This window comes from Molothrus aeneus, chromosome 30 (assembly GCF_037042795.1).
Source record: "Molothrus aeneus isolate 106 chromosome 30, BPBGC_Maene_1.0, whole genome shotgun sequence".
NCBI classification, from domain to species: Eukaryota; Metazoa; Chordata; class Aves; order Passeriformes; family Icteridae; genus Molothrus; species Molothrus aeneus.
Window position 1 is genome coordinate 2621330 of NC_089675.1, and position 27058 is coordinate 2648387.

A 27058-nucleotide genomic window follows, 5' to 3' on the forward strand; every position below is an offset into this window, starting at 1 on the left:
CCAGAGCTCCCAGTGCCGTGACCCCAAAGCCCTCCTGTGCTGCCCCCCAAACCCCCCAGTGCTGTGACCCCAAATCTACCAGACCCCACACCCCACCCCCCCAGTGCCGGACCCCAAACCCCCCAGTCCGGCCACCCCAGAGCTCCCAGTGCTGGGGACTGGGACTACCAGACCCCACACCCCACACCCCCCCAAGCGCCGTAACCCCAAACCCCACAGTGCCACCAAACCCCCCCTGTGCTGCCCCCCCAGAGCTGCCACCCCAAACCCCACAGTGCCTGCCCCCAAATCCCCCTGTGCTGTGACCCCAAACACCCCAGTCCTGCCACCCCAGAGCTCCCAGTGCCGTGACCCCAAAGCCCTCCTGTGCTGCCCCCCAAACCCCCCTGTGCCTCCCCCCAAACCCCTCCTGTGCTGCCCCCCAAACCCCCCAGTGCTGTGACCTCAAACCCCCCAGTGCTGTGACCCCAAACCCCCCAGCCCCCCCACCCCACCCCCCCAGTACCGTGACCCCCTCCCGAATGGGGCACTTTTGGATCCCCCCCAAACTCAATCCCAGCAAACCCCAAACGGATCCGGCCCCACCCTGGAGCCGCCCCCGGTGTGTGTGGGATGGGAAACTGGGAATGATGGAATTCCTGGAAAAAGGGGAAATGCCTGGGCAGCCAAAGTTTTCTTTCTAAAACCATTTTTATTTCTCAATTTTTTATTTCTAAATCTGAAAGCCGCAGAGAGGGAAATTCCCGGCAGGAATTCCACTGGGTTTTCCAGGAGCTGCTGCCCTTGGAGCCCCCTGAGAGGCAATTTGGGGTTCTGGAAAACCCCAGAACTGCTGGAAATGCTGGGAACGCCGCTGTCCCCAAAGCCTGAGCCTGGCAGCAAACCCAGCTTTACTTGGGAATTAAACCTGGCTTTCATTTTATTGGGAAATCCCAACTGGAACATTCCCGAGTTAGGGAAAAAACCCCAAGGAGCAAAGTCCTGGCTTTACTTGGGAATCAAACCTGGCTTTCATTTTATTGGGAAATCCCAACTGGAACATTCCCCAATTAGGGAAAAAACCCCGAGGAGCAAAGTCCTGCTGGGGTGACCTGAGTGAAAATCTGGGAATTCCCAATGGGATCATCCTGGAGCTGCCATGGGGGGAAATGGGGAAAACTCTGAGGGACCCTGAGCTGTCCCTGGCTGGGGGGGGGGGTGTGGGGGTGGCCCGGGTGTCCCCAAGGCTGTCCTGGGTGTCCCCAGAGTTGGTCTGGGTGCCCCTAAGGGTGTCCCAGGTGTCCCCAGGAGTGTCCCAGGTGTCCCCAAGGCTGTCCCGCGTGTCCCCAGGGCTGTCCCGATGTCCCCAAGCCTGTCCCGATGTCCCCAGGGCTGTCCCGGCTGTACCCAGGGGTGTCCCGATGTCCCCAGGGCTGTCCCGGGTGTCTCCAGGGCTGTCCCGGGTGTCCCCAAGGCTGTCCCGGGTGTCCCCAGAGCTGGTCTGGGTGTCCCCAGGAGTGTCACAGGTGTCCCCAAGGGTGTCCCGATGTCCCCAAGCCTGTCCCGATGTCCCCAGGGCTGTCCCGGGTGTCTCCAGGGGTGTCCCAGGTGTCCCCAAGGCTGTCCTGGGTGTCCCCAGAGTTGGTCTGGGTGTCCCCAAGCCTGTCCCGATGTCCCCAGGGCTGTCCCAGGTGTCTCCAGGGGTGTCCCAGGTGTCCCCAAGGCTGTCCCGGCTGTCCCCAGGAGTGTCCCGGGTGTCTCCAGGGGTGTCCCAGGTGTCCCCAAGGCTGTCCCGATGTCCCCAAGGCTGTCCCGGGTGTCCCCAGGGGTGTCCCAGGCGTCCCCAGGGCTGTCCCGGCTGTCCCCAAGCCTGTCCCGATGTCCCCAGGGCTGTCCCGGCTGTCCCCAGGGTCCGGCGGCTCCTCCCGGTCCCGCTGTCCCCGCTCCGCTCCCGCTGCTCGCCCGGGGCTCGGGGTCCTGGGGCACGGGGGGGGTCCCGGGGGTCCGTCCCCCACACCGGGGGGTCCTGGGGGTCCTGGGGGTCCGCGGGCTCCGGGGTCACCTGGGCACGGACGGGTCGGAACCGACGTGGCCGAGGAGGAAGAGCTCGGGGCGGGCGGCGAAGCCCAGGCGGCCCTGGGGGGGGAAGGCAACAATTAATGCCGGGGTTTAATTGGGGAAGGCAACAATTAATTAATGCCGGGGGGTTTAATTGAGCCTGGCTTAAGGAAGCCAAAGAGAGCTGAAAGGAGCCCGAGGTGGTTGAAGGAAGCCTGAGGTCAGCCCGGTTTAACAAAGCCCAAGTGAAGCCCAGGTAAGGAAGACGGAATGGAGTCCAGTTTAACAAAGCCACGATTTAATGAGGCCCGAACTGAGCCTGGTTTAACAAATCCACAATTTAATGAGGCCCGAACTGAGCCTGGTTTAACAAAGCCACGATTTAATGGGTTTAACAAAGCCCAAGTTGAGACGAGTTTAATGAAGCTCCAAATGAGGACGGTTTAACAAAGCCTGAATTAAGCCTGGTTTAATGAAGCCGACGTTGAGCCCAATTAATGAGCCTGAACAGGGCAGGCTTTAAACGAAACCAGAGCTGATCCCGGCTTACGGAAGCCCCAGTTGGGCCCAGTTTAACCAAGCCCAGCTTAACCAGGCCCGGGCGGGAGCCGAGGCGGCCCCAGGGTCATTAATTAGCAGAGAGCAGCAGGAACGGCGTTAATTGGGAGCGGATCCCGCTGTTAATTGGGGCAGATCTCGGTCCAGCCCCGCCCAGGGCTCCGAGCGGCGCCTCCCTCTGCATTCCCAATTAACTGAGCGAGCTTAATTAACTTCGGGGCGTGGCTGAGCCTTAATTAGCAATAACTGCACAAGGAAGCCCTCGGGACGGTGCTGAACCGGACTGAGCCACAGGCGAGGCTCTGCGGGGGCAAAAGCAGGAAAAAAGAGGCAAAAGCAGGAAAAAAATCGGGAATTTGGGGTTTTTTGGTGGGTCTGGCCTGGGCAGGGCGGGATGAAGGTGCCGAGCCCCGATCCCACAGAAGGAATTCCCATGGGAAGGGGCGTGAGGGAGCCCTGAGCCAATTCCAGGGGACAGGGACGGGGCACAGCTCACCCTGATCCATTCTGAATTTTCCCTTTTTTTCCCTCTTTTCTGTGTTCCCTGTATTTTTTGCAGGTCTATTTGTGGCTCTGCGTTATTGGCCCATTGCATCCATAACTCATTTTCCCAGTGTTTTTCCATGGCCTTTCCCTGGGCAGAAACACAAAAATCCCAGAGCTCCAAGGCCCAGGAGCAGCTCCTGGAGATTTCATGGGCAGAGCCAAGGGAGGATTCCAAAGGAGAGAGAATTCCATCACTGCCTCTCCTCTAATTGCTGCTTTTGTGAATTATTTCATTTCCTAAACCCTATTAAAATGTCCTCACCCCTGTGGGGGTGGAGTTTTGTGGGCATCTTTCCATTACTGCCTCCAAAGGCCTTGAAGTAAAATCCACTTTTATTTGAAGTCAGAACTAAAGCGACCTCGAGTTTCATTCCCAGGTTGGGAAAAAGGGAACAACCCCACAGGGGCTCTGTCCCAGCACCAGCCCCCAAAAAATGACCCAGGAAGCCGAGTTGGAAAAGTCTCCACGTTTTAATGGGGTTTGTACAACCAGGACCAAAGGGGAAAATCCCAAATGAGTGCAGCAGGGAGCAGAGGGGAGGCTGCACTCACAGTCAGTGCTCAGCTGAGCCCTCCCAAGCCACAATTCCCAATCCAGGGGGGTACAGCAGAATTCCAAAGCCCAAATCCACCTCTGGTCCAGCCCCTCGTGCCCCCAGGCCACAAATCCCAGAGCTCGTGGCTGCTGTGGAGTGGGAGTGGGAGTAAAACCCACAAAGGTTCATTCAAGGGTTAAATCCTGGGATAACAACGGGAAAAATGGGAATTGTTGTGTCAGGGGGGGCTGCAGGTTTGGGAAAGGGTGGGAGGGAGGATCTGATCCTGCCCCACATTCAGGGGGAGTTTTCCTGCTGGGCTCTGAGCGTTGGCACCTTCACCCCTGAGCACCAGGGAATGACCCAGAGCTGGTGGGGATGGATGAAACCCCAGCAGATCCCAAACCAGATCCTAAAGCAGATCCCAAACCTTCCCCAGAGCTGGTGGGGATGGATGAAACCCCAGCAGATCCCAAATCAGATCCCAAACCTTCCCCAGAGTGGTGGGGATGGATGAAACCCCAGCAGATCCCAAACCAGATCCCAAACATTCCCCAGAGCTGGACACTGCAGGGATTTTTATTTCACAGAGAATTCCCTGCCTACAACTGGGAGAGCAGGGAAATGCCAGTGGGCAGTGAGGGATGGATCCATTTTATTATCCCAAATAAACCAGGGATGGAGCCAGGAATCCCAAATAAACCAGGGATGGAGCCAGGAGTCCCAAATAAACCAGGGATGGAGCCAGGAATCCCAAATAAACCAGAAATGGACTCAGGAATCCCAAATAAACCAGGGATGGAGCCAGGAATCCCAAATAAACCAGGGATGGAGCCAGGAATCCAAATAAATCAGGGATGGAGCCAGGAATCCCAAATAAACCAGGGATGGAGCCAGGAATCCAAATAAATCAGGGATGGAGCCAGGAATCCCAAATAAACCAGGGATGGAGCCAGGAATCCAAATAAATCAGGATTGGGATGGACCCAGGAATCCCAAACAAACCAGGGCTGGGTTTATTTGGGATTGGAACCCCCTGGGTTTATTTGGGATTGGAACCCTCGGGGTTTATTTGGGATTGGAACCCTCGGGGTTTATTTGGGATTGGAACCAGGCTGGATCCCCCTGGCTTGGCCCCAGGAGAGCTTTGGGGCCCCATCCTGCAGGTCCATGAAGCACTTTGGGATCTGAGCTCTGCCTCTGCTGCAGCTCCAGCTGCACTGAAAAAGGAATTTCCCCCTAAAGAACCCAAATCTGAGCTTTCCCCACCCAATTTCCATGATTCAGAGATCCAAATCCAGCCCAAGAGGGAGGATGGGACCCCAAAACACCCCTGGGAGATCCAAGGGATGCCCTGGTGCCCCCATCCCACCCCACTCAGGGCACACTCCTGGCCAAGCTCCTTCCCAAACCCATAAAAAGGGGATGAGAGGAGGGGATTCAGTCCAGGACAAGAGGGAGCAGCAAAGAAAGCCCTGGAAAAAGCCCTTGGAGCCTCCACAGCCTGATCTGGAGTTATTTTGGAGAGCTCCAAGAGCATTTCCATGGATCACAGAGAATCAAGTCATAAAATCATAAATAACCATTTGCTGACCCCAAAATCCCACATATGGGGCCACAAAAAGTCAGTAGTGATAATACCAGAATGAATTCATTAAATAATTAATGCTCAGTTTTGCCATGCTCACAGCAGTGGGAAGGGTTTCAAAAGTCAGTAGTGATAATAGAATTAATTAATAAAATAATTAATGCTCAGTTTTCCCATCCTCATGGCAATGGGAAGGGTTTCAAAAGCCAGCAGTGATACCAGAATTAATTAAATAATTAATTATTTAATTAATTAATTAGGTTTTGGTTTTTCCCATGCTCGTGGTAATGGGAAGTGTTTCAAAAGTCAGTAGTGATACCAGAATTAATTAAATAATTAATTATTTAATTAATTAATTAGGTTTTGGTTTTTCCCATGCTCGTGGTAATGGGAAGTGTTTTAAAAGCCAGTAGTGATACCAGAATTAATTAATTAATTAATTAATTAATTAGTTTTCAGTTTTCCCATGCTCGTGGGAATGGGAAGTGTTTCAAAAGTCAGTAGTGATACCAGAATTAATTAATTAAGTAATTAATTAGGTTTCAGTTTTCCCATGCTCGTGGGAATGGGAAAAGTGTTTCAAAAGCCAGTAGTGATACCAGAATTAATTAATTAAATAATTAATTATTCAATTAATTAATTCCTTTTCAGTTTTTCCCATGCTCATGGGAATGGGAAGTGTTTCAAAAGCCAGTAGTAATACCAGAATTAATTAATTAAAGAATTAATTATTTAATTAATTAATTAGTTTTCAGTTTTCCCATCCTCGTGGCAACGGGAAGTGTTTTAAAAGCCAGAGGTGATACCAGAATTAATTAAATAATTGATTAATTAATTAATTAGTTTTCAGTTTTTCCATGCTCATGGCAGTGGGAAGGGTTTTAAACGCCAGTAGTGATACCAGAATTAATTAATAAAATAATTAATTATTTAATTAATTAATTAGGTTTTGGTTTTTCCCATGCTCGTGGGAATGGGAAGTGTTTCAAAAGTCAGTAGTGATACCAGAATTAATTAATTAATTAATTAATTAATTAGTTTTCAGTTTTCCCATGCTCATGGCAATGGGAAGTGTTTTAAAAGCCAGTAGTGATACCAGAATTAATTAATTAAAGAATTAATTATTTAATTAATTAATTAGTTTTCAGTTTTCCCATGCTTGTGGGAATGGGAAGAGTGTTTCAAAAGCCAGTAGTGATACCAGAATTAATTAATTATTAAATTAATTAATTAGTTTTCAGTTTTTCCCATGCTCGTGGCAATGGGAAGTGTTTTAAAAGCCAGTAGTGATAATAGAATTAATTAATAAAATAATTAATGCTCAGCTTCCCCATCCTCATGGCAATGGGAAGGGTTTTAAAAGCCAGAGGTGATACCAGAATGAATTAATTAAATAATTAATGCTCAGTTTTCCCATGCTCCTGGCAGTGGGAAGGGTTTTAAACGCCAGTAGTGATACCAGGATTAATTAATAAAATAATTAATGCTGAGTTTTCCCAAGCTCATGGCAGTGGGAAGCATTTTCCAGTGGAAAGCAGCAGATCTGCCACGCCCGGTGCCAGCAGCGTCCCCAAATGCCACCCACAAGGGGATTCAGGGATTTTTGAGCTTATTTAGTCCAGGCCAGTGCCAGAGCAGCGCTCCTGGAGTTCAGGGTTTGTGCTACAGGGGGGGAAAGGCTCTGGGATGAGGAATTTGGGGTTTCAATGGGAATGGGGGGGTCAGGCTGGTTGGGTCCCCCCCAGGTGTGACCCAGGCTGCTCCTGTGTCACCCCAGGTGTGACCCAGGCTGCTCCTGTCCCCCCAGGTGTGACCCAGGCTGCTCCTGTGTCACCCAGGTGTGACCCAGGCTGCTCCTGTGTCACCCCAGGTGTGACCCAGGCTGCTCCTGTGTCACCCCAGGTGTGACCCAGGCTGCTCCTGTGTCACCCCCAGGTGTGACCCAGGCTGTTCCTGTCCCCCCAGGTGTGACCCAGGCTGCTCCTGTGTCACCCCAGGTGTGACCCAGGCTGCTCCTGTCCCCCCAGGTGTGGCTCAGGCTGCTCCTGTGTCACCCCAGGTGTGGCTCCCATCTGGGGGGGGCTCAGGCTGCTCCTGTGCCATCCAGGGGGGGTCAGGTTGCTCCTGTGTCCCCTTGCCCAGGTGTGTCCCCACCCCAGGTGTGACCCAGGCTGCTCCTGTGTCACCCCAGGTGTGGCTCCAATCCAGGGGGGTCACAGTGCTCCTGTGTCCCCAGGTGTGTCCCCCAGGTGTGACTCAGGTTGCTCCTGTGTCCCCCCCCAGCCCAGGTGTGTCCCCCCAGGCGGGTTGGGGGCCCCAGCAGGGCCAGCACTGCCCCGAGGGCTCCGTGTCCTCCTGGCCGTGTCCCCGATGCCCCGAATGTCCCCAAGCGGCTCCGTCCGTGTCCCCAGGGTGGCTCTGGGGGTCCAGGCCCCCCCCCTTTGGCTACTTGGGGGGGTGGGAGGGCGACTGCTCCAGGTGCAGGGTCCGGGTGACGCTTACCGTGCTGCCACAGGCCAGGAAGGAGGCGCCCAGGGCCACCAGGCACAGCCAGCTCTGCGGGGACAGGAGGGGACAGTCAGGGACAGCAGGGACAGCAGGGACAGCAGGGACAAGAGGGGACAGGAGGGGACAGCAGGGACAGTGAGGGACAGGAGGGACAGGAGGGACAGGAGGGGACAGTGAGGGACAGCAGGGACAGGAGGGACAGGAGAGACAGCAGGGACAGGAGGGGACAGGAGGGGACAGCAGGGACAGGAGGGGACAGGAGGGGACAGGAGGGGACAGCAGGGACAGGAGGGGACAGCAGGGACAGGAGGGAACAGCAGGGGACAGAAGGGGACAGGAGGGACAGGAGGGGACAGTGAGGGACAGCAGGGACAGGAGGGGACAGCAGGGACAGGAGGGGACAGTGAGGGACAGGAGGGGACAGTCAGGGACAGGAGGGGACAGCAGGGACAGGAGGGGACAGCAGGGACAGGAGGGACAGGAGGGACAGGAGGGGACAGTGAGGGACAGCAGGGACAGGAGAGGACAGCAGGGACAGGAGGGACAGGAGGGACAGGAGGGGACAGCAGGGACAGGAGGGGACAGGCAGGGGAGGGCACTGACAGCAATGAGGGATTTGTGTTTCCAAACCAGCTCTGGCTCTGCTGGGGGATAAAACCAGCACTGGGAGATAAAAGAAACAATGGGGAGGATTCCACTGATGGATGAATGGAAAAAGAGATTTGATTTTATAAATAAACTTAAGGTTTGCTGGTAAATGAAGTTAGACATTGAGAGATGAAAGAAACAATGGGGAAGAAAAAACCCCTAAATTCCATAAGAATTCAAAATTAAAGGGCAGGGTTGTACATTAGAGGGGAATCTCTGGTATCAGGGGTTCTGGGGAGTCTGAACCTCTCAAGCACCTCAGAAATGGGGAAAAAGAGAGGGAAATTGGGATAAAAAGGAGGCTGCATCCTCCAAAAGTCTGAGAGATCCCAGGGGATCCCCCATGGCCTCTGCCTTTATTGCAATAAAGCAAAAGGACTCCTCTGGCTCCTTTCTGCACACAAACCTCTGGTGTTTGTGGATGAATTTTCCTGACATGGAAATTCTGAACAGGGAATTCTGAACACAGCTCTGCCAGGCAAACCCTACTGACAGCAATGAGGGATTTGTGTTTCCAAACCAGCTCTGGCTCTGCTGGGAGATAAAACCAGCACTGGGAGATAAAAGAAACAATGGGAAGGATTCCACTGATGGATGAATGGGAAAAGAGATTTGATTTTATAAATAAACTTTAGGTTTGCTGGTAAATGAAGTTAGACATTGAGAGATGAAAGAAACAATGGGGGGAACCCTAAATACTGAAAGAATTAAAATTTAAAGGGCAGGGTTGTACATTAGAGGGGAATCTCTGGTATCAGGGGTTCTGGGGAGTCTGAACCTCTCAGGCACCTCAGAAATGGGGGGAATCCCCTGAATTCCATAAGAATCCAAAATCAAAAGGGAGGGGTCTACATTAGAGGGACCAGCCCCGAGGTGCCACCCCAGGAGCTGAGGGCAAAGGCTCCGTGCCCAGGGCAGGGTGGGGAGGAGGAGGAGGAGGGGACAGTGCCAGGGGTCACACACAGGTGACACCAGAGCTGAGGGGACAGTGCCAGGGGTCACACACAGGTGACACCAGAGCTGAGGGGACAGTCCCAGGGGTCACACACAGGTGACAGTGACATGGAGCTGAGTGGGGAGGGGACAGCCCCAAGGGTCACACACAGAGGTGACAAAGGACAGTCCCAAGGGTCACACACAGGGGACATGGAGATGAAAGGACAGCCCCAAGGGTCACACACAGAGGTGACAAAGGACAGTCCCAAGGGTCACACACAGGGGACATGGAGATGAAAGGACAGCCCCAAGGGTCACACACAGGTGACAAAGGACAGCCCCAAAGGTCACACACAGGTGACAGTGACATGGAGCTGAGTGGTGAGGGGACAGTCCCAAGGGTCTGGGTGACAAAGGACAGCCCCAAGGGTCACACAGAGGTGACAAAGGACATTCCCAAGTGTCACACAGAGGTGACAAAGGAGAGCCCCAAGGGTCACACAGAGATGACAAGGGACACCCCCAAGGGTCACACACAGGTGAGAAGGGACAGCCCCAAGGGTCACACACAGGTGACAAAGGACATTCCCAAGTGTCACACAGAGATGACAAGGGACAGCCCCAAGGGTCACACACAGGTGAGAAGGGACAGCCCCAAGGGTCACACAGAGGTAATAAGGGACATTCCCAAGGGTCACACACAGGTGACAAAGGACAGCCCCAAGGGTCACACACAGGTGAGAAGGGGCAGCCCCAAGGGTCACACACAGGTGACAAAGGACAGCCCCAAGGGTCACACACAGGTGACAAGGGACATTCCCAAGGGCCAGCCCAGGCCGGGGCAGGTGAGGGGGTCCTGCCCGCTCAGGTGAGGCCGCACCAGGCACCAGCACAGGGCAGTGGAGCTGCAGGAGCTGGAGCAGAGGAGTTTGGGCAGGAGTTCCAGCCTGAGGGGAGGCCCTGGCAGTGCCCGTGCCAGGCCGGGCAGGGCTGGCACCACCTGGGCAGGTGGGAGCTGTCCCTGCCCGTGCCATTCACATCCTCTGGAAAAATCAATTCCCTTCAGCCAGGATTGTTCTCTGAGGAGCCTCAGAGAAAAGGAAAACAATTCTGATCTCATTTGCTTCTCCTGTGTTTTGCTCATGTGCAATGTGTTTGGAGATTGTTTACCCACAGGGGATTGTTTCAGTGGATTCTGGTGTGAATTGTTTTGACTCTTTGGCCAATCAGGGCCAGTGTGGAAAGAGTCAGGAGTTTTCATTATTATCTTTCTAGCCTCCTGAAAGTATCCTTTCTGTATTTTCTATAGATATAAAAATACTATAATATATATAATATCACAATAACATATAAAATATAAAGTTTATAATATATAATATATAATATATAATATAAAGTTTATAATATATAATATATAGTATATAATATATAATATGTAATTTATAATATGTAATAATATTATATATATAATATACTACCATATACATAAAATTTATATATATATGTTAATATAGTATTCTTTAATATAATATTATAAAACAATAAATTAGCCTGCTGAACATGGACTCAAATTCATCATTCCTGCCTTTCTTGGGACATTCCCAACAAATACAATAGATGTTAGTATAGTATAGTATAGTATGGTATTTTACAGTATTTTTTAATATAATATTATAAAATAATGAATTACCCTGCTGAACATGGGGTCAAATTCATCATTCCTGCCTTTCTTGGGACATTCCCAACAAATCCCAACACCTGCCCACACCAGAGGGGTTGGACAAAATTTCAATTCCCTCCTGGGGCTTTCAAAATCCCTCCCAGCCCAACCCATCCTGGGCATTCCCGTGGTCACCTCTGTGCACCCACACAGCCCCAGAGGGGCCCTGTGCTGCTCCAAAGTCTGATCCCAGCTGAGTGTGGAACCCAGGGAACCACTGGGAACATTCCTCTGTCTGCTCTGGGCTGCCCTGACTTTGACCCTCACTCACGGAGAGTTTCCTAAACTTCAAGCTAGACTGGAACCCACAAAAATGTGAAATAAATTATAGAGAGCGGTGTAGGTGAGAAATTGAGGTTTGGGGATTTTTAGTGGGCAAGATGGAGGGCACAGGGTGGCATCCTGGGCTGCTTCTTCATGGGTTTGGGTGGGATTTTGTAACTGGGCAGAAAAATCTGCATTGGGGGCTCTTTGGGATCAGTTCTTGGGTTAAAAGGGAAAAAATCCAGGTGTCAGCTCTTAATTGGACAGTTTAGTCTTAAAAGAGCTTGTAATGAGAGATTGTTGGCCATTTTGTGCCTTCTAATGAGCTGAAATCACTAATGAGCTGATAATCACTAATGAGCTGATAATCACTAAAAGATGATAATCACTAATGAGCTGAAATCACTAATGAGCTGATAATCACTAAGAGATGATAATCACTAATGAGCTGATAATCACTAAGAGATGATAATCACTAATGAGCTGATAATCACTAATAATAATCACTGATCGAACTTTAGAGCTGAGCTTGCTCAGAGTGCCTGAGGGGCCTGGACAGGCCGTGCTTAATTGAGCTGATAATCACTAATGAGCTGATATTCACTAATGAGCTGATAATCACTAAGAGCTGAAATCACTAATGAGCTGATAATCAATAAGAGCTGAAATCACTAAGAGATTATAATCACTAATGAGCTGAAATCACAAAAAGGGGAAATCACTAATGAGCTGAAATCACTAATGAGATTATAATCACTAATGAGCTGAAATCACTAAAAGGGGAATTCACTAATGAGCTGCAATTAGGAATGAGCTGAAATTGCTAATGAGCTGAAATCACTAATGAACTGATAATCACTAATGAGCTGAGGATCACTAAGAGATTATAATCACTAATGACCTGAAATCACTAATGAGCTGATAATCTCTAATGAGCTGATAGTCACTAATGAGCTGATAGTCACTAATGAGCTGATAATCACTAATGAGCTGAGGATCACTAAGAGATTATAATCACTAATGAGCTGAAATCACTAATGAGCTGATAATCACTAATGAGCTGATAGTCACTAATGAGCTGATAATCACTAATGAACTGATAATCACTAATGAGCTGAAATCATTGAGCAGATAATCACTAATGACCTGGAATCACTAAAAGGTGAAATCACTAATGAGCTGCAATTAGGAATGAGCTGAAATTGCTAATGAGCTGAAATCACTAATGAGCTGATAATCACAAATGATCTGATAATCTCTAACGAGCTGATAGTCACTAATGAGCTGAGGATCACCAATGAGCTGAAATAATTAATGAGCTGATAATCACAAATGAGCTGATAATCTCTAATGAGCTGATAGTCACTAATGAGCTGATATTCACTAATGAGCTGATAGTCACTAATGAGCTGAGGATCACTAAGAGATTATAATCACTAATGAGCTGAAATCACTAATGAGCTGATAATCACTAATGAGCTGATAGTCACTAATGAGCTGAGGATCACTAAGAGATTATAATCACTAATGAGCTGAAAACACTAATGAGCTGATAGTCACTAATGAGCTGAGGATCACCAATGAGCTGAAATCATTAATGAGCTGATAATCACAAATGAGCTGATAATCTCTAATGAGCTGATAATCACTAATGAGCTGATAATCACTAATGTGCTGAGGATCACCAATGAGCTGAAATCATTAATGAGCTGATAATCACAAATGAGCTGATAATCTCTAATGAGCTGATAATCTCTAATGAGCTGAGGATCACCAATGAGCTGAAATCATTAATGAGCTGATCTCCCTCTAGAGCTGAGCTCGCTCACACTGCAGGAGGGGCCTGGCCAGGCCGTGCTTATCAACCCCTCCTGTTTGGGGCGCCCACGGCACCGGGGCCAGGGACACCCCAAAACCACCGGGGTCACCTCCACACCCCCCCCACACACACAGGTGGAGCCCAGGGAAGGAGAAAGGAGCACAGAACCAAGTAAGGAGTGAGGAAGAGCTGTGTAATCTCCCAAGGAGTGAGTAAGGAGTGAGGAAGAGCTGTGTAATCTCCCAAGGAGTGAGTAAGGAGTGAGGAAGAGCTGTGTAATCTCCCAAGGAGTGAGTAAGGAGTGAGGAAGAGCTGTGTAATCTCCCAAGGAGTGAGTAAAGAGTGAGGAAGAGCTGTGTAATCTCCCAAGGAGTGAGTAAAGAGTGAGGAAGAGCTGTGTAATCTCCCAAGGAGTGAGTAAGGAGTGAGGAAGAGCTGTGTAATCTCCCAAGGAGTGAGTAAAGAGTGAGGAAGAGCTGTGTAATCTCCCAAGGAGTGAGTAAGGAGTGAGGAAGAGCTGTGTAATCTCCCAAGGAGTGAGTAAAGAGTGAGGAAGAGCTGTGTAATCTCCCAAGGAGTGAGTAAGGAGTTGGCAGTGTGGAGTACGGAATAAGGACGACAGGGAGCATCCATATTCTGCCAGGGGGTGCCCAGGGGGTGCCCAGGTGGTGCCCAGGTGGTTCCCAGGGGTGCCCAAGCGGTGCCCGGGCAGTGCCCAGGCGGTGCCCAGGTGGTTCCCAGGAGGTGCTCAGGCAGTGCCCAGGGGGTGCCTGGTGGTTCCCAGGCGGTTCCCAGGTAGTGCCCAGCCGGTGCCCAGGCAGTGCCCAGGGGTTCCCAGGTGGTGCCCAGGTGGTGCCCAGGGGTGCCCAGAAGTGCCCAGGTGGTTCCCAGGAGGTGCTCAGGCAGTGCCCAGGTGGTGCCCAGGTGGTTCCCAGGGGTGCCCAGGGCGTGCCCAGGGGTGCCCAGAGGTGCCCAAGTGGTTCCCAGGAGGTGCTCAGGCAGTGCCCAGGTGGTGCCCAGGCGGTTCCCAGGTGGTGCCCAGTGGTGCCCAGGCGGTTCCCAGGGGTGCCCAGGGCATGCCCAGGGGTGCCCAGAGGTGCCCAGGTGGTTCCCAGGTGGTTCCCAGGCGGTTCCCAGGTGGTTCCCAGGTGGTGCCCAGGTGGTGCCCAGGTGGTGCCCAGGGGTGCCAGGGGGTGACTCACCAGGTAGGCCACGAAGGCCAGGTAGAGGACGCTGAGCAGGGCGGCGCCGATGTAGAGCGCCAGGCTGTGCAGCGCCATCACGTAGGCCACCACGAAGTACATGTTGATGCTGCAGATGAGCAGGATCAGGAGCCCCCCGGCCACGCGCCAGAACCTGCCCAGGGGGGACACCGGGGTCACGGGGCTGCAGGTGAGGGCAGGGGTGCCCAGGGGTGCCCAGGTGAGGGCAGGGGTGCCCAGGTGTGCCCCAGCATGCCCAGGTGAGGGGAAGGCGTGCCCAGGCATGCTCCAGTGAGGGGGCAGGCGTGCCCATGCGTGCCCAGGTGAACCCAGGAGTGCTCAGGTGAGGAGAAGGTGTGCTCAGGTGAGGGGAAGGCATGCCCAGGTGTGCCCAGGTGAGGGGGGCAGGCATGCCCAGGTGTGCCCAGGCATGCCCAGGTGAGAGACAGGAATGCCCAGGCATGCCCAGGTGTGCCCAGGTGAGGGACAGGAAAGCCCAAGTGTGCCCAGGTGAGGGACAAGAATGCCCAGGTGTACCCAGGCATGCTCAGGTGTGCCCAGGTGAAGGGGCAGGCATGCCCAGGTATGCTCAGGCATGCCCAGGTGTGGGAGCAGGTGTGTCCAAGTTTGCCCAGGGGTGCCCAGGCATGCCCAGGTGTGCCCAGATGAGGGAGCAGGTGTGCCCCAGTGTGCCCAGGTGAGGGACAGGAATGCCCAGGTGTGCCCAGGTGTGCCCAGGTGTGGGACAGGAATGCCCAGGTGTGCCCAGGCATGCCCAGGTGAGGGACAAGAATGTCCATGTTTGCTCAGGCGTGCCCAGGTGAGGGACAGGAATGCCCAGGTGTGCCCAGGTGAGGGACAGGAATGCCCAGGCATGCCCAGGTGTGCCCAGGTGAGGGACAGGAATGCCCAGGCATGTCTAGGTGTGCCCAGGTGTGCCCAGGTGAGGGACAGGAATGCCCAGGTGTGCCCAGGCATGCCCAGGTGCCCCTCAGGTACTCACAGGCCGTTGGCGAAGTCGTGCATGACGCTGGGCAGGCTGGTGAAGGTGAGCACCGGGATCAGCGCGAACGGGAGCTGCAGGGCGGGAGCAGAGCGGGGACAGGGGATGGAGGGGATGGACCTGACCCACCTGGGGCTGGGGCTGGGGCTGGGGCTGGGGGGAGGGACCCCAACAGCCCAACACCCACCCCAACAGCCCAACACCCACCCCAGCACCCAGCCCAGCCCACCCATGGGCTCTGCTCACCTGGAGGCTCCTGAAACCCAACCCCACTCACCTGGAGGTTCCTGAGGCTTCTGAACCCCAACCCTGCTCACCTGGAGCCCCTGAACCCCAACTATGCTCACCTGGAGGCTCATGAGGACGTTGAGGAACCCCAACCCTGCTCACCTGGAGGCTCGTGAGGTTCATGAACCCCAACCCTGCTCACCTGGAGGCTCATGAGGACATTGAGGAACCCTGACCCTGCTCACCTGGAGGCTCATGAGGACATTCAGGAACCCTGACCCTGCTCACCTGGGGCCTCCTGAGGCTCAAGAACCCCGACCCCGCTCACCTGGAACCCCTGAACCCCAACTTTGCTCACCTGGAGGCTCATGAGGACGTTGAGGAACCCCAACTTTGCTCACCTGGAGGCTCATGAGGTTCATGAACCCCAACCCTGCTCACCTGGAGGCTCATGAGGACGTTGAGGAAGTCGTTCATGCCCGTCAGGTGCTCCACGTCCTGGAAGATGGCCACGAACAGCGTGGGGGTGATGGCGATGGAGCGCGTGAGCAGCACCCGCGCAAAGCGCGACCAGCGCAGGTTCAGGAACCCCTGCGGGGGAGTAACCGGGGAGTAAGGAGTGAGTATGGTGTGAGTAATATAGGACCAGCACAGGTTCAGGAACCCCTGCGAGGAGTAACCGGGGAGTAAGGAGTGAGTAGGGTGTCAGTAAGGTGTGAATAATACAGGACCAGCACAGGTTCAGGAAGCCCTGCAGCAGAGCAAGGTGTGAGCAAGGTGTGAGTAAGGAGTAAGGTGTGAGTAAGGACTGAGTAGGACAGGACCAGCACAGGTTCAGGAACTCCTGCAGCGGAGTAGGCAGTGAGTAAGCAGTGAGTAAGGTGTGAGTAAGCAGTGAGTAAGGAGTGAGTAGTACAGGACCAGTACAGGGACGGTACAGAACCCAGAGTAAGGAGGGACTAAGGAGTGAGGAGGAGCTGCGTTATGTCCTAAGGAGTGAGTAAGGAATGAGGAGCATGGAGTACGGAATAAGAACAATAGGGAGCAAGGAGAACAGAACCCAGAGTAAGGAGGGAGTGAGGAGCGAGTAAGGAGTGAGTAGGAGCGCATGAGGAGCGAGTGAGGAGCGCGTGAGGAGCGAGTGAGGAGCGCGTGAGGAGTGAGTGAAGAGTGAGTGAGGAGCGAGTAGGAGCGCGTGAGGAGCGAGCAGGAGCGCGTGAGGAGCGAGTAAGGAGCGAGTAGGGAGCGAGTGAGGAGCGAGGAGGAGCGAGTGAGGAGCGAATGAGGAGCGAGTAGGAGTGCGTGAGGAGCGAGTGAGGAGCGAGTAAGGAGCGAGTAGGAGCGCGTAAGGAGCGCGTAAGGAGCGCGTAAGGAGCGCGTAAGGAGCGCGTTACCTCCATGACGAACTGGCCCGAGTAGGTGCCCGTCATGGTGGAGCTCTGCCCGGCCGCCAGGATGCCGATGGCCCAGATGTAGAGCGCGGCGGGGCCGAAGTAGCAGCCCAGGACCACGCCCTGCAGGGGAGGAGCAGCTCCGTCAGCCCGGGGAGGGGCAGATACACCCAGGAGTAAAACTGGAGTAAAACTGGGGGAACCCTGGGGGCTCCTCACCCCCACCCTGCTCCTGGGGATCCATTGATGGCGCCGGTCCCAGTGCTCCCAGTTTGCCCAGGAGCCACAGGGGACACCAGACAGGGGCACTGGGACACCCTGGGGACACCAGACAGGGTCACTGGGACACCCTGGGGACACCAGACAGGGTCAATGGGACACCCTGGGGACACCAGACAGGGGCACTGGGACACCCTGGGGACACCAGACAGGGGCACTGGGGACACCCTGGGGACACCAGACAGGGTCACTGGGGACACTCTGGGGACACCAGACAGGGTCAATGGGACACCCTGGGGACACCAGACAGGGGCACTGGGGACACCCTGGGGACACCAGACAGGGTCACTGGGGACACCCTGGGGACACCAGACAGGGGCACTGGGGACACCAGACAGGGGCACTGGGGACACCAGGGGATACCAGACAGGGACACTGGGGACACTCTGGGGACACCAGACAGGGTCAATGGGACACCCTGGGGACACCAGACAGGGTCACTGGGGGCACCAGGGGACACCAGACAGGGTCACTTGTGCCCTCTGGGGACACCAAACAGGGTCACTGGCCTGTCCCCACCCTGGGGACACCAGACAGGGTCACTGTGGCACCCTGGGGACACCAGACAGGGTCACTGGGGACACCCTGGGGACACAAGACAGGGTCATTGGCCTGTCCCCACCCTGGAGACACCAGACAGGGTCACTGTGCCACCTTGAGGACACCAGACACGGTCACTGAACTGTCCTGGACATGGCTGTCACCCCATGGGGACACCAGAGAGGGTCACTGGGCTGTGCCCCCCAGGGACACCAGACAGCGTCACTGTGCCCCTCAGGGGACACCAGACACGGTCACTGGACTGTCCTGGACACGGTGGCACCCCATGGGGACACCAGCCAGGGTCCGGGGCTGTCCCCAAGCTGTCCCCACAGGGACACCAGCCAGGGTCCGGGGCTGTCCCCAAGCTGTCCCCACAGGGACACCAGCCAGGGTCCCAGGGCTGTCCCCAAGCTGTCCCCACAGGGACACCAGCCAGGGTCCGGGGCTGTCCCCAAGCTGTCCCCACAGGGACACCAGCCAGGGTCCGGGGCTGTCCCCAAGCTGTCCCCACAGGGACACCAGCCGGGGTCCCGGGCTGTCCCCAAGCTGTCCCCACAGGGACACCAGCCAGGGTCCGGGGCTGTCCCCAAGCTGTCCCCACAGGGACACCAGCCAGGGTCCCAGGGCTGTCCCCAAGCTGTCCCCACAGGGACACCAGCCAGGGTCCGGGGCTGTCCCCAAGCTGTCCCCACAGGGACACCAGCCAGGGTCCGGGGCTGTCCCCAAGCTGTCCCCACAGGGACACCAGCCGGGGTCCCGGGCTGTCCCCAAGCTGTCCCCACAGGGACACCAGCCAGGGTCCGGGGCTGTCCCCAAGCTGTCCCCACAGGGACACCAGCCAGGGTCCGGGGCTGTCCCCAAGCTGTCCCCACAGGGACACTCACCCCCTTGTAGATGTCCACCTCCAGGGCGTCGCTGTTGTTGGGGAAGAGCGAGGAGTGGGGGCTGCTGGAGTTGGCACAGACCTGGCTCTGCAGGGGTGGGAATGAGGGACAGGGCTGGCGTGGAAAACCCTTGGAAAACCCTCGGGGACCTCTGGGTGATCTCAGCACGGCCAAGGCCACCACTGACCATGTCCCCAAGTGCCACCTCCACACAGTTGTTAAACCCCCCAAGGAATGGGGACCCACCCTCAGCCTCAGCAGCTTTTCCATGAAGGAATTTTGTTAAAATCCAACCTCAACCTGCCCTGGGAGACTTTTTGTCTCCTCCTGTCACTGGGGAGCAGAGCCTGACCCCACCTGGCTGTGTCCCCTCCTGTCAGGGACTTTGGGGACTCCACCCTTGGCCTGAGCAGCTTTTCCATGAGGGAATTCTCCCTAAAATCCAACCTCAACCTGCCCTGGATTTTTGTTTCCTTGTCTCACTTGGGAGCAGAGCCCAAACCTCACCTGGCTGTGTCCCCTCCTGTCAGGGAGTTTTGGGAACTCCACCCTTGGCCTGAGCAGCTTTTCCATGAAGGAAATGAAGGAATTCTCCCTAAAATCCAACCTCAACCTGCCCTGGATTTTTGTTTCCTCGTCTCACTTGGAAGCAGAGCCCAAACCTCACCTGGCTGTGTCCCCTCCTCTCAGGGACTTTGGGGACTCCACCCTCGTCCTGAGCAGCTTTTCCATGAAGGAATTTTTCCTAAAATCCAACCTCAACCTGCCCTGGGTGCCTTTTTGTCTCTTCCCATCACCTGGGACAGAGCCTGACCCCACCTGGCTGTGTCCCCTCCTGTTGGGCAGGTGTGGGGAGTGAGAAGACCCCTCTGAGCCCCCTCAGCCTCTCCTGCTGCCCCAAACCTTCCCCACCCCACTCCCAGCTCTGGCCACGCTCCAGCCCCAGGGGCCCAAAACCCACCCAGGATTGGGGTTTGACCTCAGCAGTGCCCAGCACAGTGGGACGGGCACTGCCCTCATCCCTCCATCCCACTGCAGCTCCCAGTGCATCCCAGTGCAGCTCCCAGTGCATCCCAGTGCATCCCAGTGCATCCCACTGCAGCTCCCAGTGCATCCCATTGCAACTCCCAGTGCATCCCAGTCCATCCCACTGCAGCTCCCAGTGCATCCCAGTGCATCCCACTGCAGCTCCCAGTGCATCCCAGTGCATCCCAGTCCATCCCACTGCAACTCCCAGTGCATCCCAGTGCATCCCAGTGCAGCTCCCAGTGCATCCCACTGCAGCTCCCAGTGCATCCCAGTCCATCCCACTGCAGCTCCCAGTGCAGCTCCCAGTGCATCCCACTGCAGCTCCCAGTGCATCCCAGTCCATCCCAGTGCATCCCACTGCAGCTCCCAGTGCATCCCAGTCCATCCCACTGCAGCTCCCAGTTCATCCCAGTCCATCCCAGTGCATCCCACTGCAGCTCCAGGTGCATCCCAGTGCATCCCACTGCAGCTCCCAGTTCATCCCAGTGCATCCCACTGCAGCTCCCAGTCCATCCCAGTCCATCCCACTGCAGCTCCCAGTTCATCCCAGCCCATCCCAGTGCAGCTCCCAGTTCATCCCAGTCCATCCCAGTCCATCCCACTGCAGCTCCCAGTCCCTGCCAGTCCATTCCAGTCCCTGCCAGTCCATTCCAGTTCATCCCAGTCCGTGCCAGTCCATCTCAGTCCTTCCCAGTCCATGCCAGTTCATCCCAGTTCATGCCAGCCCGTCCCAGTTCATGCCAGTTCATCCCAGTGGATTCCAATCCGTGCCAATCCATGCCAGTCTGTCCCAGTCCATTCCAGTCCCTGCCAGTCCATTCCAGTCTGTCCCAGTCCATTCCAGTCTGTCCCAGTCCATCCCAGCCAATCCCAGTCCATCCCAGTCCACACCACTGCAGCTCCCAGTCCATCCCAGTCCATGCCTGTCCGTCCCAGTCTGTCCCAGTCCATGTCAATCCATGCCAGCCCGTCCCAGTCCATCCCAGTCCATGCCAGTCCATCCTAGTGTTGTCAGTCCGTGCCAGTTCATGCCAGTCCATCCCAGTGGATTCCAGTCCATCCCAGTCCCTGCCAGTCCATCCCACTGGATTCCAGTCCATGCCAGTCCATGCCAGTCTATCCCAGTCCATCTCAATCCATCCCAGTCTATCCCAGTCCATCCCAATGGTCCATCCCAGTTCATCTCAGACCGTCACAGTCCATCCCAGTCCCTGCCAGTCCATCCCAGTGGATTCCAGTCCATGCCAGTCCATCCCAATGGTCCATCCCAGTCCATCCCAGTGGATTCCAGTCCATGCCAGTCCATCCCAATGGTCCATCCCAGTCCATCCCAGTCCGTCCCAGTCCATCCCAGTCCCTGCCAGTCCATTCCAGGAGATTCCAGTCCATCTCAATCCATCCCAGTCCATCCCAGTCCATCCCAATGGTCTGTCCCAGTCCATCTCAATCCATCCCAGTCCATCCCAATGGTCCGTCCCAGTCCATCTCAGACCGCCCCAGTCCATCCCAGTCCCTCCCAGTCCATCCCAATGGTCCGTCCCAGTCCATCTCAATCCATCCCAGTTCATCCCAGTCCATCCCAATGGTCCGTCCCAGTCCATCTCACTCCATCCCAGTCCATCTCACTCCATCCCAGTCCATCCCAATGGTCCATCCCAGTCCCTCCCAGTCCATCCCAATGGTCTGTCCCAGTCCATCTCAATCCATCCCAGTTCATCCCAGTCCATCCCAATGATCCATCCCGGTCCATCCCAGTCCCTCCCAGTCCCTCCCAGTCCATCCCAATGGTCCATCCCAGTCCATCCCAGTCCGTCCCAGTCCCTCCCAGTCCATCCCAATGGTCTGTCCCAGTCCATCTCAATCCATCCCAGTCCCTCCCAGTCCATCCCAATGGTCTGTCCCAGTCCATCTCAATCCATCCCAGTTCATCCCAGTCCATCCCAATGGTCCGTCCCAGTCCATCTCAATCCATCCCAGTCCATCCCAATGGTCCATCCCAGTCCATCCCAGTCCATCCCAGTCCCTCCCAGTCCATCCCAATGGTCTGTCCCAGTCCATCTCAATCCATCCCAGTCCATCCCAATGGTCCATCCCAGTCCATCCCAGTCCCTCCCAGTGCCTCCCAGTGCCACCCACCACGTCGGCATTGCTCTTGTTGAAGAAGGCCTCTGCGAAGACGGTCACCACGAAGATGTTGATGATGAAGGAGACGAAGAGCGCGATGCAGGACTCGATGAAGAAATACTTGTTGGCCTCTCTGACCTCCCTCTTGTCTGCACGGTTCACCTGCCGGGACTGGGGGCACAGGCACGTTTTAGGAAAAATCATTGGGCCAGGATTTTCCTCCTGAGAAGCTGAGAGGCCTCAGAAATGAAATGTAAATAATAATTATCTGTGGCTGTGGGATGCACCAGGGGCATCTGGGATTGGTCTCATGTGGTTGTTTTTAATTAATGGCCAATCACAGCCTGGCTGTTTTGGACTCTCTGGTCAGTCACAGGATTTTATTGTCATTCTTTTCTATTCCTTGCAAGCCTTCTGATGAAATCCTTTCTTCCATTCTTTTAGTGTAGTTTTAATAGATCATTTTCATATCATATATATCATAAAATAATAAATCAGCCTTCTGAACCATGAGGTCAAGATTCTCATCTCTTCCCTCATCCTGGGACCCCTGTGAACACCACCACACTGAGAGCCCCTTAATTTCAAACTGATAACAATTCAGAGAGAGGGGGTTTGGGTTTCCATTTTCCATTTCAGGGAAGGCTCCTGCCTTCTTCAGTAAACACCTGATTTTCCAAACCAAGACAAACTCTTATTCCTGCTCCCATATCTTTGCCAGAGACCTCCTTAATTTCAGATTTATAATAATTTGGAAGGAGGGGGTTTCATTTTCCATTTCAGGGGAGGCTCCTGCCTTTTTTAGCACACACCTGATTTTCCAAACCAAGACAAACTCTTATTCCTGCTCCTATATTTTTACCTGTGATCTCCTTAATTTCAGATTTATAATAATTTGGAAGGAGGGGGTTTCATTTTCCATTTCATGGGAGGTTCCTGCCTTCCTCAGCACACACCTCTCTTTCCAAACCAAGACAAACTCTTATTCCTGCTCCCATATCTTTACCTGTGAGCCCCTTAATTTCAGATTTATAATAATTCACAGGGAGAGGGTTTCCATTTTGAATTTCAGGGGAGGTTCCTGCCTTCCTCAGCAAACACCTCTCTTTCCAAACCAAGACAAACTGTTATTCCTGCTCCCATATCTTTACCTGAGACCTCCTTAATTTCAGATTTATAATAATTCAGAGGGAGAGGGTTTCCATTTTGAATTTCAGGGGAGGTTCCTGCCTTCCTTAGCAGACACCTGACTTTCCAAACCAAGACAAACTGTTATTCCTGCTCCCATATCTTTACCTGTGAGCCCCTTAATTTCAGATTTACAACAATTCAGAGGGAGGGGGTTCCCATTTTCCATTTCAGGACAGGCTCCTGCCTTCCTCAGCACACACCTGGCTTTTCACACCGAGCCAACACCCCAAGAGTCCCAGGTGTCCCCAGGCCCCTCTGGGGGTGCCTCCTGCCCCCAGGTGGCCCTGGCACGCTCACCTTGACCAGGGCAGAGTGCAGGTACATGTTGTGGGGCATGATGACGGCGCCCACGATGCCCACGGCCTGCTCCAGCTGTGGGGTGCCACAGTCCTGGCAGTAGGGGATGAACAAACCCTGCAGCAGCTTCTCCTGGTTGGGCTTCACCGTGATGTACTGGGACAGGGAAACGGAGTTTTGGGGTCAGGAATGGGGAAACGGGGAGTTTTGGGGTCAGGGAAACAGAAACAGGGAGTTTTGGGGTCAGGAACGGGGAAAAAGGGAGTTTTGGGGTCAGGGAAAAAGGGAGTTTGGGGGTCAGGGATAGGGAAACAGGGAGTTTTGGGGTCAGGAAAACAGAAACAGGGAGTTTTGGGGTCAGGGACAGGAAAAAGGGGAGTTCTGAGGTCAGGGAAACAGGGAGTTTTGGGGTCATGGACAGTGAATTTTGGGATCAGGGAAACAGGGAGTTTTGGGGTCAGGGACAGGGAAATGGAGTTTTGGGGTCAGGGATGGGGAAACAGGCAGCTTTGGGGTCAGGGAATCAGGGAGTTTTGGGGTCAGACTCAGGGAGTTTTGAGGTCACAGACAGTGAATTTTGGGGTCAGGGACGGGGAAATGGGGAGTTTTGGGGTCAGGGACAGGGAAACAGGCAGTTTTAGGGTTAGGGACAGGGAAACAGGGAGTTTTAGGGTTAGGGAAAGGGAAACAGGAAGTTTTAGGGTTAGGGACAGGGAAACAGGCAGTTTTAGGGTTAGGGACAGGGAAACAGGCAGTTTTGGGGTGCTCCAGAGAGGGGGTACCTCATATCCAAAGGTCAGGGCCATGATGGTGATGAGCAGCCCAAAAAATGCCTCGAGCTTCCTCAGGCCTGCAAGGAGGAGAAGTCCCTTTGTCACCAAGGTGAGAAGAGCCCAATCCCAATCCCAATCCCAACCCCAATCCAACCCTAATCCCAATTCCGTCCTGATCCCATCTCAATCCCAAACCCAACCCCAATCCCAACTCCAATCCCAATCCCATCCCCAATTCCAAACCAATCCCAATCCCAAACTCACCCCAATCCCAATCCCAAACCCAGTCCCATCCCCAAACCCAACCCCAATCCCAAACCCAATTCAAGTCCCAAACCCAATGCCAAACCTATCCCAATCTAATCCCATCCCACCCCCAATCCCATTCCCATCCCAATCCCAATTCAAGTTCCAAACCCATCCCAATACCAAACCAAATCCCACCCCAAACCCACACCCTAACCCATCCCAATCCCACCACAATCCCATCCCAATCCCATTCCCATCCCCATCCCAATCCCATCCCCACCCCACCCCAATCCCATCCCCACCCCACCCCAATCCCACCCCAATCCCATCCCAATCCCAATCCCCCATCCCAATCCCACCCCAATTCCACCCCAATCCCCCGTTCCCATCCCCATCCCAATCCCACCCCAATCCCCATCCCATCCCAATTCCACCCCAATCCCACCCCAATCCCACCCCAATCCCAATCCCATCCCAATCCCATCCCCATCCCATTCCCATCCCAATCCCCATCCCAATCCCCATCCCACCCCAATCCCATCCCAATCCCACCCAAATCCCATCCCATTCCCATCCCAATCCCAAACCCACCCCCAATCCCACCCCAATCCCACCCCAATTCCCCAATCCCATCCCAATCCCATCCCCATCCCCATCCCACCCCAATCCCATCCCAATCCCATCCCACCCCAATCCCACCCCAATTCCACCCCAATCCCCCATCCCAATCCCACCCCAATCCCAATCCCCATCCCCCTGCAGAATTCACCGTATTTGTCGAGGAAGAGGAAGACGAAGGTGTCGGCGATGGTGATGAGCACCCCCCCCCAGAGAGGGATCCTGTGGGGTGAGAGCAGGGTCAGAGCCCACCCAGACCCCAAATCCCTTCTCTTTAGGGCCTTTTTGGGGTGCAGCTGCAGGGCTGGGGGTTCCTCCTGGCCTGGGGACCACAGGGAGCTGATGTCAGCTCCCAGCCCTGGCCAGGGATTCCTGTGGGATCTGTCCCTGGGTGTCTCAATAAAACACTGAATTTCTGCTGAATTTCCACACCAAAAGATCCTGGGAGGTTTTAATGAGGTTCTTGGGATTCGTATTTTTTGCCCAAAAATGTTTTGCCCAAAGGAGGAAAGGAAAAGAGAGCGAGAATGAAGGTCAGTGATGAAGGGACAGATCAACATTCTGCTCTAAGAAAACAAAATATTCAGAACTGGATTAGACATGCTGGCCAAACTACTGAGCTACTTGTTAATCAGGCTGTTAATCAGGCTGTAAAATATGGCACCAGATTTAAAATATTGCAGCAGATTTAAAATATTGCAGCAAATTTAAAGCATTGCAGCAGATTTTAAATATTGCATCAAATTTAAATGATTGCACCAAATTTAAATGATTGCACCAAATTTGAAACATTGCAGCAGATTTAAAATATTGCATCAAATTTAAATCATTGCACCAAATTTAAATCATTGCACCAAATTTGAAACATTCCACTAAATTTGAAACATTGCACCAAATTTGAAACATTGCACCAAATTTAAATCATTGCACTAAATTTGAATCATTGCACCAAATTTGAAACATTGCACCAAATTTGAAACATTGCACCAAATTTAAATCATTGCACCAAATTTGAAACATTGCACCAAATTTAAATCATTGCACTAAATTTGAAACATTGCACCAAATTTAAATCATTGCACCAAATTTAAATCATTGCACCAAATTTGAAACATTGCACCAAATTTGAAACATTGCACCAGATTTGAAACATTGCACCAGATTTAAGGTAAAAAAGGTAAAACAAATCAAATCAAAGGTACAATGGTAAAACAAATGAAATCAAAGGTACTATCAAAGGTAAAGCATCAAAACCAAATGGAATCAAAGATACAATCAAAGGTAAAACAAATCAAGTTAAAGGTAAAAGAAATTAAATCAAGGGTATAAACAAAGGTAAAACAAATGAAATCAAAGATAAAAAAGTAAAACAAATCAAAGGTAAAACAAATTAAATCAAAGATACAATCAAAGGTAAAAGAAATGGAATCAGAGATAAAAAGGCCAAACAAATCAAATCAAAGGTACAAAAAAGGTAAAACAAATGAAATCAAGAGTTAAGGAAATCAAATCAAAGGTATAAACAAAGGTAAAAGAAATAAAATCAAAGATACAAAGTTAAAACGAATGAAATCAAATCAAAGACACAAAGAAAGGTAAAAGAAATCAAATCAAAGGTACAAAAAAGGTAAAAGAAATGAAATCAAAGACACAATCAAAGGTCAAACAAATGGAATCAAAGATAAAAAGGTCAAACAAATGGAATCAAAGATAAAAAGGTCAAACAAACGAAATCAAAGGTACAATGGTAAAACAAATGAAATCAAAGATAAAATCAAAGCTAAAACAAATGGAATCAAAGATAAAAAGGTCAAACAAATGGAATCAAAGGTACAAAGAAAGGTAAATCAAATCAAAGGTAAAAGAAATCAAGCCAAAGGTATAAACAAAGGTAAAGAAATCAAATCAGAGACACAATCAAAGACAAAAGATATCAAATCAAAGGTACTATCAAAAGGTAAAAGAAATCAAATCAAAGCCACAAACAAAGGGAAACCAAATGAAATCAAAGGTATAATGGTAAAAGAAATTAAATCAAAGGCACAAACAAAGGGAAACCAAATGAAATCAAAGGTATAATGGTAAAA

General features: G+C 52.9%; 1 protein-coding gene and 1 long non-coding RNA gene across 2 annotated transcripts in view; both read right to left on the reverse strand.

Annotated features, from left to right (window-relative positions):
* Window positions 1–1919: 1919 nt before the first annotated feature.
* Window positions 1920–27058, reverse strand: part of SLC11A2 (solute carrier family 11 member 2) — a 50756-nt gene continuing 25617 nt past the window's right edge. The window contains exons 7-17 of the mRNA XM_066567548.1: window positions 25123–25193; window positions 24114–24181; window positions 23332–23487; window positions 21856–22014; window positions 18691–18777; window positions 16988–17107; window positions 16035–16184; window positions 15366–15439; window positions 14363–14516; window positions 7768–7821; window positions 1920–2115 (exon numbers count right to left, since the gene is read on the reverse strand). Of these exons, the coding sequence (XP_066423645.1) occupies window positions 2038–2115; window positions 7768–7821; window positions 14363–14516; window positions 15366–15439; window positions 16035–16184; window positions 16988–17107; window positions 18691–18777; window positions 21856–22014; window positions 23332–23487; window positions 24114–24181; window positions 25123–25193 (1171 nt within the window). The 3' untranslated portion in view covers window positions 1920–2037. The remainder of the gene's footprint in view (window positions 2116–7767; window positions 7822–14362; window positions 14517–15365; window positions 15440–16034; window positions 16185–16987; window positions 17108–18690; window positions 18778–21855; window positions 22015–23331; window positions 23488–24113; window positions 24182–25122; window positions 25194–27058) is intronic.
* On the reverse strand, window positions 2314–7747 carry LOC136567798 (uncharacterized). Its single transcript, XR_010785151.1, has 2 exons — window positions 4227–7747; window positions 2314–4167 (listed from the first exon to the last, which is right to left on the reverse strand). It is a non-coding gene; the product is annotated as an uncharacterized lncRNA (long non-coding RNA).